This window comes from Spinacia oleracea, chromosome 1 (genome assembly GCF_020520425.1).
Source record: "Spinacia oleracea cultivar Varoflay chromosome 1, BTI_SOV_V1, whole genome shotgun sequence".
NCBI classification, from domain to species: Eukaryota; Viridiplantae; Streptophyta; class Magnoliopsida; order Caryophyllales; family Amaranthaceae; genus Spinacia; species Spinacia oleracea.
The window spans coordinates 56556630-56573573 of record NC_079487.1 but is presented as its reverse complement, the minus strand read 5'-3'; the positions used below and the strand labels follow the sequence as shown (position 1 = coordinate 56573573).

Below are 16944 nucleotides of genomic sequence, written 5' to 3'. Positions count from 1 at the left end.
AATGGGGACAAAAGTAGGTGTCTACAATACCACATATATTTTTTAACACATGAAAAGACGATTATATTAACAAAACATTAAGGTAGGTTCGGTACAAAACCAACTTCCTTCGTTATTTTATAGGAGATGCGTTGCCAAGTGGAGATTTATGCTCTCATCATCGAACCTTCCCTTTCGGGAATGGGGACAAAAGTAGGTGTCTACAATACCACATATATTTTTTAACACATGAAAAGACGATTATATTAACAAAACATTAAGGTAGGTTCGGTACAAAACCAACTTCCCTTCTGGTAAACCAAATTAAATAACGATAAGATCATACCTCCCTTCTACAAAGTATCCCAATAACCTAGATAAACCTCGAGGCCACAAAAATCCTGGTTATCTATATAAGCCAAAAGATATATGAAACACTACTAAGACACTTGGGAGAATTAATTGTTGGTTATATCTCCATCTTCCATTTCAACAATGGTAATCAGATTATTCACTGTTGGACCGCTAACAACAAAAGGAATAAAGTCTTTTGCCTTCGAAGAAAAGCCTTTTGCCACATTCGAGTCCTTTGAAACTTGAATGACATCCTAACTATCGTACCAAAAAATATTTGAGATGTATTTGAAGTAGTTTCCACTTTGTTGATCACTGCATCTCTTGCCATTGCTTCCTTTTTAATTTTGTTAAATGGCTGCATTATTCTCGAAGAAACATTTAAGCCTAACTTAAACATGATCATTAATATCATAGCCAACTAAACATTAGTAAATCTGCCTTAGTTTGGGATGAAGGGATTATAGTAACGTGTGGTTGATATAATTAGAAAAAATAACATACTCCATCCATATATAATAAATGGTGCACTTGACCGACACAAAGTTTAAAGAGGGTGGGTTAATTTTATTAAAATAAAAATACAAATGGGTAAGTGGTGGTATTAAGGTATTCAAATAATGTAAAAGGTAATGAGAAATAAAATGAAGGTATTCAAGTCCCTTTTTGTCGAATCACCATTTGAGAGATAAAGCTCGAACATTCAATTCTTTGTTGGCATTCACGTCTATGGGAGGTAGAAATAATTGACAACACCGTTAATGACGGTAGAGGCCCCTATGTCTTCCGCAAAGTGATTTTAATTATCATAAAATTGGGTCTCCAGAGCCAAGAAACTTGCGAAAGTTAGCGTAATTGTACATTTAAGACATTGATAATAAAGTACAAAATCGCATGCATGTGATAGATGATTCTGAATCTTCTATGATAAGCCCCATAATATTGATAGAAGGAATACAAAAATGCTCGAAAGTGTAAATCTATGTGCTGCGATGTTTCGGAATGCTCGAACCATGTTGCGGGCCGTGTGACCAATGTGAATATCGAGATTTGCGGATCAGGATTATTCTGGCTAGAGGAGATAGACAATATGTTCACACATTTTTAGACTCTCATGAATCTATAACTTAATTTTGGATACTATTTTAGTTTCTTATTTCTGGTTTTATGTTTTGAATAAGGGAAATATAATATTTAGAAATGTTTTGGTATTGCTAAATACTTCCTCCATTCTTTTTTAAATGACACAATTATTTAGACACGTTTGCCAATGCACGATTTCAAACATTAATATCTCTAATTGTGGATCGGAAAAAATTATAAAAAGTGGATATTTAAATAATATTTACTGATACGAATCTAATAAGACCCCACACGACTATGTTTTTTCTTATGTATAAACCACAAAAGGAAGTCAAAGGTGTTTGTGTGAATAGTGTCTAAAACCTCATTGTGTCATATAAATAAGAACATAGGAAGTAATAAACATTGTAATTAACATAGTCGTTTAAGAGTTTTTTTATACTCCGTACTTTTTATAGGTACCCGTGCAATAGCACGGGCACATACTAGTATTTACTTATTTCTGAAATTTTTTTTTCTCTCTTATTCTTATTTAGAGAATTTTTAATTTTATATGACTTGTGGTTTTATTTTAATGAACTTTTTCCTTCCACGTTTAAAAAAAACAAAACAATAGTACTCCGACCCCTCTGTCTCCTTTTGTTCTTTACGTTTGGTATTTTTCACGCGTTTTAACGATTAATTAATTTGCATCGAGATTCCTCAATTTTTTTATTTAAACAAGATAAATTACGTTTATTTATAATGTTTTCACTTTTATCAAAATTCTGATATTGGGAAATGAGAAAAATTTAATGTTCCAATGGAAAAATGTGAGAGATTAAATGACCCAATAAATTTGGTTAAAATAATAATTGGGCACAAATTTTGATAGAATACTAAGCGGCAACTTTTGTGTAAGACCGCCTTATCGGAAAGACCACTTTGGTTACTTTACTAATTGGTTCTATTTCTTAACTAATTGGTTACCTTGCTTAATTAATTGATTCAATTGCTTAACTAATTAATTCCTTTGATTAACTAATTGGTTTCAGTGCTTAACTAATTAGTTCAAGTGCTTAACTAATTGGTTCTATTGCTTAACTTATATGATACCAAGATGGTCTTTTGTGTAAGACCGCCTTATAGAAAAGTTTGTAAATACTAAGTCATGTATGTGATAATATAAAAGGAAATGTAAAGAATATTTTAAAATACTAAAAAAGGAAAACGTAAAGAACAAAAAGAGACGGAAGGAGTACTTCGTAAATATAGTGAAGCCCTGAAATAGAGGTCCCTCAATTCAAATTATGTATCGTGTTACGTGGTTAATGACCCACTAATATAATCAATGCCCCCAATAATTAAAGAAAAAAATAAAAATAAAGAAGGAATCCCCATATTTAGCAAATTGTTTTTCTCTGACAAGTCAAACTTAAAACTACAGTATCTGGGAAAAGGGGAAGAGGTAAGAATAGAAGCTTTCTAAGGAATGGAATAGAAATTTTGGATCAAGGAACACCTAAGCTTAAATTATTAAAATATGATTACTGTTCTCAAAGGGTCTTTATTGAACTGCACTGAATCCTTTGCATTTCTTAAATTATTAATAATTTTTTTTTTTTTTTTTTTTTGAAGAGACGAGACACAAGTTTAATCATGTTACTTCTTGTACACCGTATAAGAGTTAGGTTTAGGTCTGCTTGGGATGCATTAATAGCCTTTTTTAATTTGTTTAGAAGGTACACAACTACACATTAATAGCCTATAACAGGGCATTGGTCAGTGTTGTTTTATAAAATTTGGACATCAATACAGGGAAACTATAAGTGAGAATAGAAAAAGAAATGTTAAAGACCAACGAGGTCTTAGTGTAGTGATTGACTTAGGGCTTGGGTAGTATAGTTTTAGGTGCAATTCTCACACCCTTAATTTATAATTATATTGCCCTTGTAAATCATTTTTACCAAAGAAATAAAATAGTTTGAAATTGAAAATTCCACGAGTTACTCCAGTAGAGTTGGTAAACATATTGTAGAGTTTGAGGCTATTAAATCCGGTGATATTATAAAATAAAAATGTTATAAACGTAATTAAAAAGTTGATTCGGGACACAACTTAATCATGTAACTTGGGGTATAATTGGTGAGTTATTCCAAGTTTAAATGTTGGATATTTAAATTTAATTTATTAGTGATTACAGAAAGCAGCAAGTTGAATTGAAGCAATAGTGGTTCTGTTTCTGTGTAGCTTATTTAAAGTCCATTTCACTTGAGTTGAGTGTAACCAAACTCCCCTCCTCGTGCGTTGTCGTAATCAACACATAACACAGTTTTCAGTGAAGACTTAACCACAAACAGCGGCCGAGGCGTTGCATTCAGAGCCCCCTTACAGCAAGCATTTCAATGTCTTTGTATTGTGTGTAAACTGTACGACACACTAATCTTTCACAAAGTTGAGGAGTTCTAAGAGTTAGTTTCAAAAGTTGTTTGTCTTCCTATTTGTAATACTTTTCTACTTATGGCTTCATTTTAAGGAATGCTATTTCTGGTTAAAACCACTTTTCTGTCTTTTCTTTTGTGATTGTGTTTTTAAACAACTTTTTAGGCTATAGAAAAACAGAAATGGAGAAAAATGAGGTAGATAAGGTTGATGATGTTATATTGCCAGGGTTTCGATTTCACCCGACAGATGAAGAGCTTGTTGGTTTCTACCTTAAAAGGAAGATACTCCAGCAATCTTTACCTATTGAGCTTATTAAGCAAGTTGACATCTATAAATATGATCCTTGGGATCTTCCTAGTAAGTAAAAACCCTACTATCTTCTACTATTATGTACTGTACTTGATATTGTTTTTTCATAGAAGAACCATGCATATATCTTATATGATTATGATTATGATATATGTGTATGTTTATGTTACCAGAGTTGGCATCTAATGGAGAAAAAGAGTGGTATTTCTACTGTCCAAGAGACCGGAAATACAGAAACAGCTCGAGGCCTAATAGGGTAACGTGTGCTGGTTTCTGGAAGGCGACTGGGACTGACAGGCCAATATATTCATCTGATAGTGCCAAGTGCATTGGGTTGAAGAAGTCTCTTGTGTTCTACAGAGGAAGAGCTGCTAAAGGGATGAAAACTGACTGGATGATGCATGAGTTTCGTTTACCCTCGTTATCTGATGCTGCTCCAACTAAGAAGCTTTTCGACAGAAGTTTCCCTGCAAATGTAAGCCTATCTGTCTTTCCTTCTTGTTTTCCTCACTTGCATGAAGATATTATATGACTTAGTTTTCTAAGGCGTTTAAGGGTTTTCCGTGTAATAAACAACAATCAACAGAATACAGATGGGTTTACTAACAGTTTATTTGGACATGCAGGATTCATGGGCAATCTGTAGAATATTCAAGAAGACAAACACCATGGCACAAAGAGCTCTTTCCCACTCTTGGGTATCTGCATTACCAGAAACTACTGCAGCATGTGACATGTTCAACCAAGCTCCAAATTTCATTGGCTCTCAATTTAGCCCGGATAATATATCATGCACGACGGAAGCAGCAAATTCATCCATACAAGTCTGCAACAACAATGACTTACAGAATACTACTTCTCCTGTCAGTTTCTCAACCCTTGACCAATATAAGCCGATTACTAACCCAACGGTCTCTAAAGTGTCTACAATCCCTACCTCCTTCACAGACCTCCAAAATAACTTGATCTTTCCAACATCAGAAGTTTCTGCTATGCTCTTGAATCTTACCCCTGCTTTCACCTCAGATGTTGTTAAAATCACAGACACTATAGACTTTGGTGGGTCACAGTCACAGCAGCTGTATAATGGTTTTCCTATGAGTTTATCCCAGAATATTATTGAAGCAGATGAACATTTAGGGTTTAGGAAGAGCCAAAATCAACAGTGGAACAACATCAGATCCCTTGGTTTTCCATTCAGTTTTCCTTCTTCTGTCTCAAACTCAGCGACTCTGTCATGGGACTCTGCTCCTTGTCCTAGCGAGTTATCCACGAGTTATTCCTCAAACAAATGCTATAGGTAGACTAGATAAGCTTTTCAATAGCTTCTTCTATGTGCTTAAATCAGATCAGCTGTAGGAGATAGTACTTCTTAGAGTGCAGTTTAGTGCTTTAGTTTAAAGTTAACTTTTCATGTTAAAATTCATATTCACAAGTTGTAGCTTTCTTGACACCAATTTTCTACGAGTCTCTCGAGCCTCGATTTTGGGAGTAAAATTTGTGTCCGGAAAGGAAAAAACTAATGTAATCTTTTCTGTTGCTCTTCTTGTGGAAAACCACTTTAATTTGAGAAGAAGGGCATGCCTTAAACTACATTCAATCATTTCAGAATCCTCAATACTGACACAAAATTCGTTTGTAGGAACTTAAATTAGAGAATCATTGAAATCCTTGATCCTCCATATAATTTTCATTTTTCCTTCAACACTCCCTGATTTTGTGATCATGCTTTCCCTCTACTTTGTGTTAATGGAAATCAAATTATCAATAAACCAGATCCTCTAATCAATCGTCTTGCTGATATCTTCACTTGTTCTGTTACAACATGCTGCAATTATACACATCACAACATGCTGCAGTTCCTACGGTAAATAGAATAAAAAATCTGTTGAACAATTGCACAGCAATTCAGCGTGTACAGCGAAGTATACAACACTGCATGCCTCCTCTAAATTGATCAAGAAAAATACCAAAACAATGTTGTCTGAAGAATTGCTCTCCACCAGTCAAGAAAATATTATTGTCACTTTGTCAGATATATACAACAAACAGTAGCTTTGACATTCAAAATACTTGAGCAAATAAATCATGGCGCCCCAAGTTGTGCAACTTTAAAGGATCAAAGTGAGCATTATTATTTAGAATATGTAGATTAGTTTAACTATCACTCACAAACTTTCCTATGCGCCCAAAAAGATTCAAATTACTGTACATCTTTTTGTTCACATTTGTATTTCAAAGGTCAAAAAAAAAAACTCCTTTTTTATTCACATTCTAACTATACAAGAATCTCTATATGGCTAAACCAACAATATTCTATGTATCACTGGATTTACTACTATGAACAAGGAAATAGCATAACTAGTGAGGACTCTACGTGCAGTTTTCTGCCGGCTAAGTGAATGTTGTTGAGTTTATCATTGCACCAAACTAATTGCTCCGTAGTTATTCTTGGCATGCACAATACTCTTGAAACGAGTCTCAAATCCACCTGTGAAAAGAAAAATAAAACATTATCTGAACCTTCTTCTTGTTGATGCTTTTGGAATTTTTTCAGTACGCACTTCCCGCTCCTGTAAAGGTCTTTGAGCTTCTTTTCTTTCTGCAAATATAATCCAAGTTCAATAGAAAACACTTAGGATGGATAACTTGACAACATCAACAATTTAACAAGGTACAGTTAACACCTTTTGAAGACTGGATTGAATATCTCCTAAGAGACTGGCATCTGCTGGGTTTTGGAGTTCAGAAGTAGAGCTCCTTCCACATTTCAACAGAGTTACATATCTTGTATCTTTGTCTGCTTTGATGAAGCGCCACAATATACGAATTGATTCTTCAATGGTCTCCACAAGCTGTAAACTCGTCATGGCATCTTTACTGCTTACCATTTTTCTTTCTTTCTTTCTATCCCTCGTATTATCATCTGCAATATTGACAAGTGGAATTAGTCTTATGAGAATTGGTTTTAGTCTTGTTGCTTTACGAGTGACATTATTGACAAAAAGAGGTGTGACCTCGAATGAGAGGAACTTGGAGAAGATTCCGTTGAACACATCGATTCTTGACATAATTTTGCACCCTTGGACCTTGAAAACGCTCATCTTCTAAGAACCTGGTGAGTAGAACTTGAAAAGTCTGAAATTTATCTGCAACTTCATTGTATCGGTGCTTTCCATGTGGATCAGTTTCCCACAAGTCCAAGGCTTTACCATATTGCCACCGAAGGAATTCCCATGAAAGACACATCTGACCTACATACACCATCTCCAGGTCGCTCTCCAATTCCCTGCTGAATTTCTTCATTATTGGCTGGTTGATTTCTATTGTTGATTTTGGCTTACAAGGCCAGCAATCAAGGGAAACAATTGTTGCCAATGCCGGAGTTGATATTTTGTTCTTCGAAAATGATTTAAGTGGGTCTTTCAGCCGAAGAAAACCTGGATATATGTTAAGATTATTAGTGTTCCATTAAAATTATGTGGTCCAAGGGACTTGTACTTTTTTCAATAATGCGATTGTGGGTTGAAAAGAAAGCCATAATTGAAATCGTGATCATATACTTTATCAAAGTTTGTCCAAAAGGTTGAATAGAAAAAGTAAGCTAAAATAGTTTTGTTACTGAACTATTTATCTAGCAGACAGATTTTCTCAATCCAGTAAAATGAATTCATATGCAGCATGCAGTAGGTATCTTGTCAAAATCGAATATATATACAGAAATACACAACTAATGCAAACATCTCCGAATATGGGATGATCTGATAAGATACACAATCATTGATATTCATAAGCATCACTCTTTCAGAAAAATTCAAAACACACACAAGAAATGAGATGACAACAATAAGTTGGTAGACTTCCAGAAACAGATAATATTTCCACATCACCAATATATATTCTCATTGCGTACCATTTCAGGTGTACTGCATAATCAGCAAGACAATTCAACTTGTTTAGACAACTGAACTTCAAGAATAAGTAATTTAAAATATGGTAGAGTGTGACATTCAATCTGTTTTCTGAACAGCTCATGGGTCTAAATTATGATCGCCATCCCATATCTATATCTCTTAGCTAACTTATATTTTGTCGGCTACCTCCAAAATAGAGCCACAACAAAGGGCCAAATGCGTGAAGGGACAACCTTTAAAATGATTAAATCATGCTTAAGTTGACGAAAGTACATATTATAATGTAGGTAGGATTTAACAAGTAAAATACCAAGTACTTAACAATGAAGAAATGATAAATTAACTTACCAATTGCATACATCTTTTGGTAGTTGAGGATATCCAATTTCCTCATTCTCTCTTTGTAGCTCTTGTAGAACATGTGCAGTTCATCAAATGTACCTCCTAGTTTATACTTCTCCTGAATCTTCCAAGGCTTCAAATCATCCATAATTTTTGGAGACTCAGATTCCTCTAAGATAGTTGGAAGCCCTATAGCTCGGACCTTCTTAATCTCCATTTTTAACTGTTCAACTAAATCCTGATGCTCCCACTGTGTTTCAAGCCCATTTTGCTCATCAGAATCTGAAGATAACTGCTCTCCTGAACTTTGTTTTTCTTCATTTTGTTCGTTTTCAACTTTAGTTTCCATGTTTGCTTTATGTTCTTTGTCGGTATCACGATTTTCACCTTCTAAATTGGATTCCAATTTCTTGAGCTCTTCTAATATATCCTCATCCTCATCCTCATCTTCAAAATCATCAGCTTCATATCCTTTGTTCAAATTCTGCAATTCAAAATCTTGTTTTTCTAAGGCCTCCTTTGTTAAATTGACCTCATTCCAACCAAATTCCGTCGAAGTATCAACCTCAAACGCCCTCTCAAAATCAATATCAGACAAGAACCCATCACTAAGTGAATCGATAAACGAACTCCTAAAGCTGGACTCACTGCTCGGAGCCATTGTATCTGATTCTGTATCCGACACTAGAGACTCGTCCTCACTAGGAAGATCACTGCCATTTCTCATGACACCTTCATTATTCGTCGAACCATTCAACAAGAACTCATCATTACTAGGAAACTCATTACCATTATTCACCCTATCTTCATTAATCGTCGAATCGTTCACCTGTTCACTCAATTCTACCACATTTTCAACTTTCATTTCATCCGAATTCTCCTTTATATTAACAGTTTTACTACGAAGAAACTCATCAAAGATATTCCCACTGTTCGCATTTTCAAAAAGATTACTTTCTGAACTAAATTCACGCTTAGAAATCTCTTCAACAAGTAAAAATTCTTGAGAAGATTTCGCGATGGTATCGATTTCGGAACCCAAACAATCATCCTCAGTCTCAATATGAACATCTTTATCATCTGAATTTTCACATGATATTGAATGACTAGTAGATTGAACATCATTATTATTATCATTATTTTGAAGAAATTCCTCAAAAGTCGGAAAGCGAAACCTGAGAATTGGGTCTGATTCCTCCTCCTCCTCCTCCTCCTCAACTTCATTTTCATCATTTTTATCCTCCAGTTCAATCATATTTCCATTATTCTGGTAATCTTCTTGTGGTTGAATCAGCTTGAAATTGGAATTCTTTTTCTGGGTTATGAATCTGTAACAATAAAAGAATTGCAAAAATTCAAATTATCATTCAAATTGATTCATCAATTATATGAATGAACAAAAAAACACAGAAAAGTTACCTGAAAAGATATTGTCTTGTGAAACCAAACATAGTGAAGAAACACGCCCACAAAACCCTGAATAACAAACACATTTTTCTAAATAGAAAAACAAAATGGGTTTCATGTAAAAGCAACTTTTGAACACTCATCATTCTAAATTCAATTAACAAAACTCTGTTTCAATTCAAAATTAAACCCAAAAAACAGGGGAGACGGCAAGAAAACAGAGGAATTGTATAAATTTGCTGTTTTTGAATCTAATTCTTCAGACCCACCATTAAAATTTAAACTTCTACCTATGAGTAAAAAAAAATTAGAAAAATTCAGGTGAGAAAAATGAGAAAATTAAGAGAAGGAAAATTAGAAAAATGACCTAAAAACATAGGGGTGGAAGAAAAGAACTTGTGAGCAAACATAGAGTAAGGAGGTAATTTGTGATGTGAAAGGGTTTTTAGAGGAATTTTAGGGGTTGTTTAGTTGAAAGGTCCATTTTTAGTGAGTAGGATTTAGGAAACAGTCTTAGAAGAAGAACTGCACATAATTACAAGGAATTTATATGTGATTCACATTTTCTATTGATCTGCTTCAGTCGGTCACAGTCACACGCTCGGTGTTTAGACTTTACAAGTATGTTTTGCTTCAACTGGGGGGTTTAACAATTGTTTTCCACACGGAGACTCGAACAATTTTTTTTTTTTTTTTTTGGGTTTCTAAAAATATATCTGTACTTAGAGCTATCAAAACATTTATTCGAGTTTGGATCGGTCACCTCGGGTCTCGGATTATGATCAGTTCGGATTGGGTCATTTTGTCACCTGAGTTTAGGTCGTGTTGGTTTTTGGTCTGATCGTGTCAGATTATTTTTCCATTTCAGGTACATGTCGGGTTCGGGCCGAGTCATGTTCTGTAGAAGTTACATTTGACCCTCGCCCTGTGTCGGAAGGTCCAATGATGAAATTATAACCCACTTGTCAAAAATGCACTCTGATTAGCTGAATAACAAACCTCGACTGACTAAAAAGATCATCCGAAGCAGAACATGTTTATAATAGTAACTTTCATAAAGAAGAAGCTTTCCAATAGACTGGACACTTATTTAGTCACATTCGCATCCCGATACGTCTTTAACATGTAGTTGTACATCGTTAGAAGGATTGAATTTAATTGTATTAATAGCAGCTCTTTAACTGTTTGTTTCAATATTGATCCTAGCATGCACTGTCAGCATCTAAAGAAACTGCCGAGTTCTGCGGTGGATCCCACCGATCCTCGCGCGAGCAACAAACCTGCACGCGCCACAATGTTTTAGTGCTTTCCTTCAGGCTCTAGGATAACATAGCTTGAATGATATCAATTCACGAACTCAAAGTTCTTGGGCACAACACATGTAAATGTTGACCCAAGTTACTTAAACATGATCACGTATGCTTAGAATACCCTTGTTAGCTTGTTATCAATGATACGTCCTTACAAAGTCAAAATTAGTCTTATAAATTATGATTTGGATCAAGCACGTTACATGATTGTATGGGCCTTTTGGAATAAGATTTTCATAAACTTATCATAAGCCCAAATCCTATTCAAAATGAAGGAGTTATAAGACCTTGGGCCTTGTCAAAATGGACCGACCTCCACTCTTTTGGACATAACTCGAGATCTACTAAGTCCATTAATGCAAGATTTTAGATTTGTAGGATTGGAAAGTTGATTTTCCGTATCTTTCCAATAAGATATCATTTGCTAGAACCAGAGTTCGTATGAATTAAGTTATGAGTTGTTAAAAATCAAAGATTCTGAAAACCACGAAACAAACATGCATGTTGGCGCTAGATTTTTCTAGAGCTTGCTGCAGATTTCGTCGGTTTCAAAAATGATTCAGTGTAAAATTCTATCGAATCTGATGCAGAAACTGTCAATTCCTAATATGGTTTAACGTATAATTCTATCTAAATTAGAAATCCTAATGTACGTATGATTTCCACCACTCTACACTATAAATACAACCCTTCTGCACCATAAAATATTCATCAACATTCAGTCTCACTCATCTGATAATTAATCTGAATTCTCTCTCATCTCCCAATGCTTTGTAATTCTGTTAGAATCTGTCTCGATCTATGTACTTCTTATCTTATTCTTAGCCTAACCTACTAGTCAAGTCTCTAGCCTAAACTGGGGATCTATTGGGGACTCTAGGATAATAGTAAGGTTACTTTGAATGAATTGAATCAAGAATCAGGATCTATCGGTCAGCAACAAGGGTCTTTATAAAGCTAAAAAGAGATTTAGCAAAGGCAAGTGGTAAGTTCTTGAGAACCGCAACACAACCTCAATTGTCTTGTAAAGTGCATAAATTTTTATTGCTTTCATCACCTTTATAATTGCTAACGTAATTAGGTCAATTATCACGCCTAATAAGATAATCACTGGATAATTTGGATTTAGTTAGGTACCTTAAATCAAAGTATGGTACCATGTTGGCTTATTGTTTATTCTAATTATATGGGCATTAAAATCAATCCAGATTAGTAATGTGGCCTAACGCATGTCCCTAATTGATTTGTGATATGAAGTTTCATACTTGTAAGGACCATTGAATGTGCTAATAGTGGGCACTCCCCGCATTAGTAAAGTTACCCCCAAACCCAAGCTCTACTATGTGGATGTATGTTGGAGCAATCTCCATTAGAGATCACAAGGGGACCAATTTCTATTATTATGATCAAATACTCGAGCCTCTGTAATATCGGCTATGGTACTCTTGTATCATGGAGCAGCCATTCAGTTTTTCCTACGTTCTCGGAAAAACTAGGATAAGCTAACCAAGCTACCCTTTCCTTAATCGATTGCCAAAACATGAGGGAATAGATGAGAATCAACTACAGTACGCAATCACTTCTTGCCAAAGAAAGGTGGTGCTCAAATTCTGCAATTCAAAATCTTATTTTTCTAAGGCCTCGAAAGCATGCTAAGAACTCTGCGTAGAAGACGAAGAAATCTGATCACCAAGTTCAATCAAAGCCTAACACTCGTGCACAAGCCAAAGAAACCTCTGCTATGACAATGGTGGAGAATGGCGCCATTGATTCCACCTCCGAAGCTTCTGAAAAATCATACCCAGATGATGAACTTTTGATTGAGAACCAAATTCTTACCCCAAAATCTTCGCTCAGGGAATTGCAACATCGTTCCAATGTTCGAGATGATTTCAATGCTTGGATCAATGGATTAAGCCAAGGTAAAACTATCAATACCCTTTTTTCAAATTCTGGCGGGAGAACTGTTGGGGGGATAATGCTGTGATTGCTAATGTTATGAATGAGAATGTGATTCGATCATCCTACCCTGTGATTGCAAATACTGTGAATGATAATATTCCTCAATCAGCTCCCCCTGTTATGAATAATGACTTTCCTAACAAACCACCTGTGCAAATTGATTTTGAGGACATTGAGGATGAAATTGTGTATTGGAAATCTGCTATTGTATGTTATGTAATTGGTGCTAACCCCCCTCAACATGTCATGGAGGGATTTGTTCACAGAATTTGGGGGGAAATGGGGGTGGACAAGGTAGCATTCATTGGAAAGGGTATCTTCCTGGTTCGATTTACAACCATGGAGAACTGCTCTAAGGTACTCCAAGGGGGTACTCAGTTCTTTGATTCTAATTAAACCTCTTGTTCTGAAGCCATGGTCACCTGATATCAACTATGCCAAAGATTCTGTTAAAACCCTTCCTATTTGGATTAAGTTACCAAATCTGGATGTGAAGTATTGGGGTGACAAAAGCTTGTTTAAGATTGCTGGCCAAGTTGGCACACCTATCAGGGTAGACCAAGCAACAATGCATAGGGACAAATTAATGTTTGCTAAGGTGTTGGTTGATGTAAATATTGATCAACCTTTTCCCTCTATGATACAGTTTGTGAATGAGAAGGGAGTCACTTTGAACCAACAAGTTACCTATGATGGGGTACCACTGAAGGAAATAATGCCCTTGGTCCAAGTATGCATATAATATTAAGTCTAATAAATGCGGTTCAGTATTAATTAACAAGTTAATAATTCAGTGAGATCAAGTGAGCTGAATGCCTAGCTAGAGGCCGCTTCAGTTCAAGTGGAATTAATGATATTAATCCACAGCTTACTCTTGACTGAACCCGTAGGGTCACACAAATAGTACGTAAACGGATCAAGTATTTAATGGCATTAAATAATCCATCTATGGATATTCGGAATCGACGGATCTTGGTTTCAGTGGGAGCTGAGATCGTCACAAGCAAGAAATGAATACTCCGGAAACGATGATATTGCCGGAAACGGAAATATGGATCGTATCGGAAATATAAATATTATCCAAGTCGTAGATGTTGCCGGAAACGGAAACATGGTACGTATAGGAAAATATTATTGGAAATGGAAATATTACCGGAATCGGAAATATTGCCAGAAACGGAAATATTGTCGGAATCGGAAATATTATCGGAATCGGAAAATAATTCCGGAAACGGAAATATTAAATATTTGTTCGAAACGGAAATTAATTCCGGAATCGAAAATATTAAATATTATTCGTATCGGAAATGAATTCCGGAACCGGGAATTTAATCGGAAGTGCATCGTACGAATTAGCATCGGACGAGGCTTGCTAGACGAAGGCCCATCACGAAGCCAGGCTCGCGCCCAGCAAGCCGAGCGCCCAACATGGAGCTGCCACAGCCTCGCCAGGCCCAGCGCAAGGCCAGGCCCAGCAAGGCCTTTGGCGCGCGCACGCTGAGCGTGCTGTTGGGCTGCGAGCAGCGACTGCTTGTGTGGGCCGCAAGGCCTGCGCGGGTGGTGCGATGCTCGTGGCCATACGATGCTCATGTTCGTAATGAATCCTAATCCTATCGGAATTCGTGTATTGATTAAATCCTAATCCTAATAGATAAAATTTATTATTTAGAGTTCAAATAGGATTCTAATTAATAAATCCAAATCCTAGTAGGATTATAATTCCTTTTCCATACCTCTATAAATAGGTGCCTAGGGTCATAATTTTTAGACACAATTGAAGTATTCAAAGGTAAGATTTTCAAGAAAAATCAACCACTCTCTTGCCCCTATTTAGCCGAAATCTATACTACCTTAAGGGCGATTCTAGTTGTTCAAGCTTAAGGCGGATCCGGACGTGCTGTGGACTATCTACGGAGGGACGACACTTGGAGTCCTAAATACTTGTTCTTGTTCGGTTCGGGCGCAGCTAGGGAAGGCATGCTACAAAGTGTATGCATCTGAATTATGCTAAATGATTATGTGTGAATGATATGTTTCCTGGCTTTATGGTTTTTCCGCATGATTTATGTTTTGTCATATGTATCATAACCTAACAGTGGTATCACGAGCCTCTTATTATTTTCATAATCTAAATTCCATGAACATGGTTAAATTTTACAAATTTGCAAAGAATTAAAAGGGGTGATTAATTTTCGTAATTGTTAATTAATTGCAAATTGCATTTATTTAATTATATGTACGCAGTTTTTCGGCAGTTTCTTCGTTACTCAACCAAATTGAGTGATTTTTGTGTCAATTCCGCATGTAAAAGGCATTCTAAAATTTTGACGAAAATAGTTTTTGTCGGCCGAACGCAGAATTCCCAAATTCGAAGCCTAACTATGACTTTTCGGAGGTTTTAGTTTTTCGAACGCAAAAGTTTGTAAATTTAAGATGTTAAATTTAATGTTTGCGATTCTTGTTGATAAATCTTGAATCTTTGATTGACCTACTGTATATGTTTAACAAGTTTGAATTCCTAGCCTTGTTAATTATACAACCTAATTTGTAATTATGATTAATTTGTTGAAATTCGAATAATTTAGAATTAATTTGATTTTCATAATTAATTAATAATTTAATTAGGTACCAATGATTAAAAACCACCATAAAAATTGTTAATTTGTGTAAAATTTTAAATTTTTATGACCTAGATTTGAATCCATGTTAATCGGAAATTAATTGATTAATAAATTTTCGATTTTTCGCCCTAAAATTATTAAATTAATATGATTTATTAATTTGTCATTAATTTTGGAAATAAAAAGTTTTAATTTTTATGCAATTCGCTCATAAACTTGCACACACAAAGCAATGGATGCTACGTGTTACCCTTAAGGGGTGTTGTATAGTGCGGGCATGCGACGACGAGCAAGGGAGCTCGTCGCCCATGCGGTACGAATGCAGCGAGCAAGGCGGGTAGCACGTGAGCACAAGGCAGCCGCCCTGCCTAGCGTTGAGTGCTGCGATGATGCATGGGCGGATGGGCGAAGAAGCAAGGCGAGCGAGCAATGGCAGGCGCGCGCGCGGGCAGCTAGGGGTGCCTCGCAGCAACGAGCGCTGCCTCGCCCAGCCTCGCCAAGCAACTGCTGCGCTACGAAGCAGCGAGCGATGCTGCGCGCAAGCGTGGCTCGGCTTGCTGCGTTTGCGCGTGGCAGCTGCTCGTGCCTTGCTGTGCGATCACTCGTGAGGGGCGATGCTGCCTCGCGCCCATGGCCTCGTCTTGACCCGATTGATGTGTTTTGAATTTAATTTTTAATTTTCAGTTCGGAAACGATTTTAATTAATTTTAAAAATTCGTAATTTAAATTGTTTTCTTGGATTTTAATTTTGAATATTATAAGTATTATAAATTTTATTTATACTAATTATTTTACTAAAATTAAATCTTGAATTAATTTAAATTCGTTTAATTCAACTGAAATAAATTAAATTAATGGATTCGATTATAAATTTATATGAGCTTTAAATTTTAATTAAATTTGTATGTTTCCGGTTAGACTAGAAATACATTTTTATGTTTAAAATTAGTAAAGCATATGAATTTATTGGTTTAAGTGGGAGCATTTTTAGTCATAAACTCTTGATTAGGTCTACAAATCCTTTAAGGTTAAACAACTTGATTAGAATTAATAAGGACTGAATAATTGGTAGATTATTGGTGCCCTTAATTAATTGCTGCAAATATTTATGTGATGCATAACGTGTTTTACTAACCAGCTATGTGGGCCATTCATGATAATGAATGGGTGAATGGTATATATTGTATATGTATTGTTTTGCAGGTTATGGAGTGACTAGTATGGCCCAAATAGGATAGA

General features: G+C 35.7%; 2 protein-coding genes across 2 annotated transcripts; one reads left to right on the top strand and one right to left on the bottom strand.

Annotated features, from left to right (window-relative positions):
- The first annotated feature begins 3633 nt into the window (after positions 1–3633).
- LOC110800929 (protein FEZ-like) lies at positions 3634–5757 on the top strand. Its single transcript, XM_022006251.2, has 3 exons — positions 3634–4197; positions 4323–4624; positions 4776–5757. Exons 1-3 carry the CDS (start codon positions 4020–4022, stop codon positions 5451–5453), a joined length of 1158 nt encoding a protein of 385 aa, XP_021861943.1. The 5' UTR covers positions 3634–4019; the 3' UTR covers positions 5454–5757.
- A 502-nt stretch (positions 5758–6259) lies between these two features.
- Positions 6260–10369, bottom strand: LOC110800928 (uncharacterized). The gene is made up of 5 exons (XM_022006249.2): positions 9825–10369; positions 8412–9733; positions 7167–7589; positions 6837–7075; positions 6260–6751 (listed from the first exon to the last, which is right to left on the bottom strand). The coding sequence occupies exons 1-5, from the start codon at positions 9956–9958 to the stop codon at positions 6488–6490; spliced, it is 2382 nt and encodes a 793-aa protein (XP_021861941.1). The 5' UTR covers positions 9959–10369; the 3' UTR covers positions 6260–6487.
- Positions 10370–16944: the final 6575 nt, after the last annotated feature.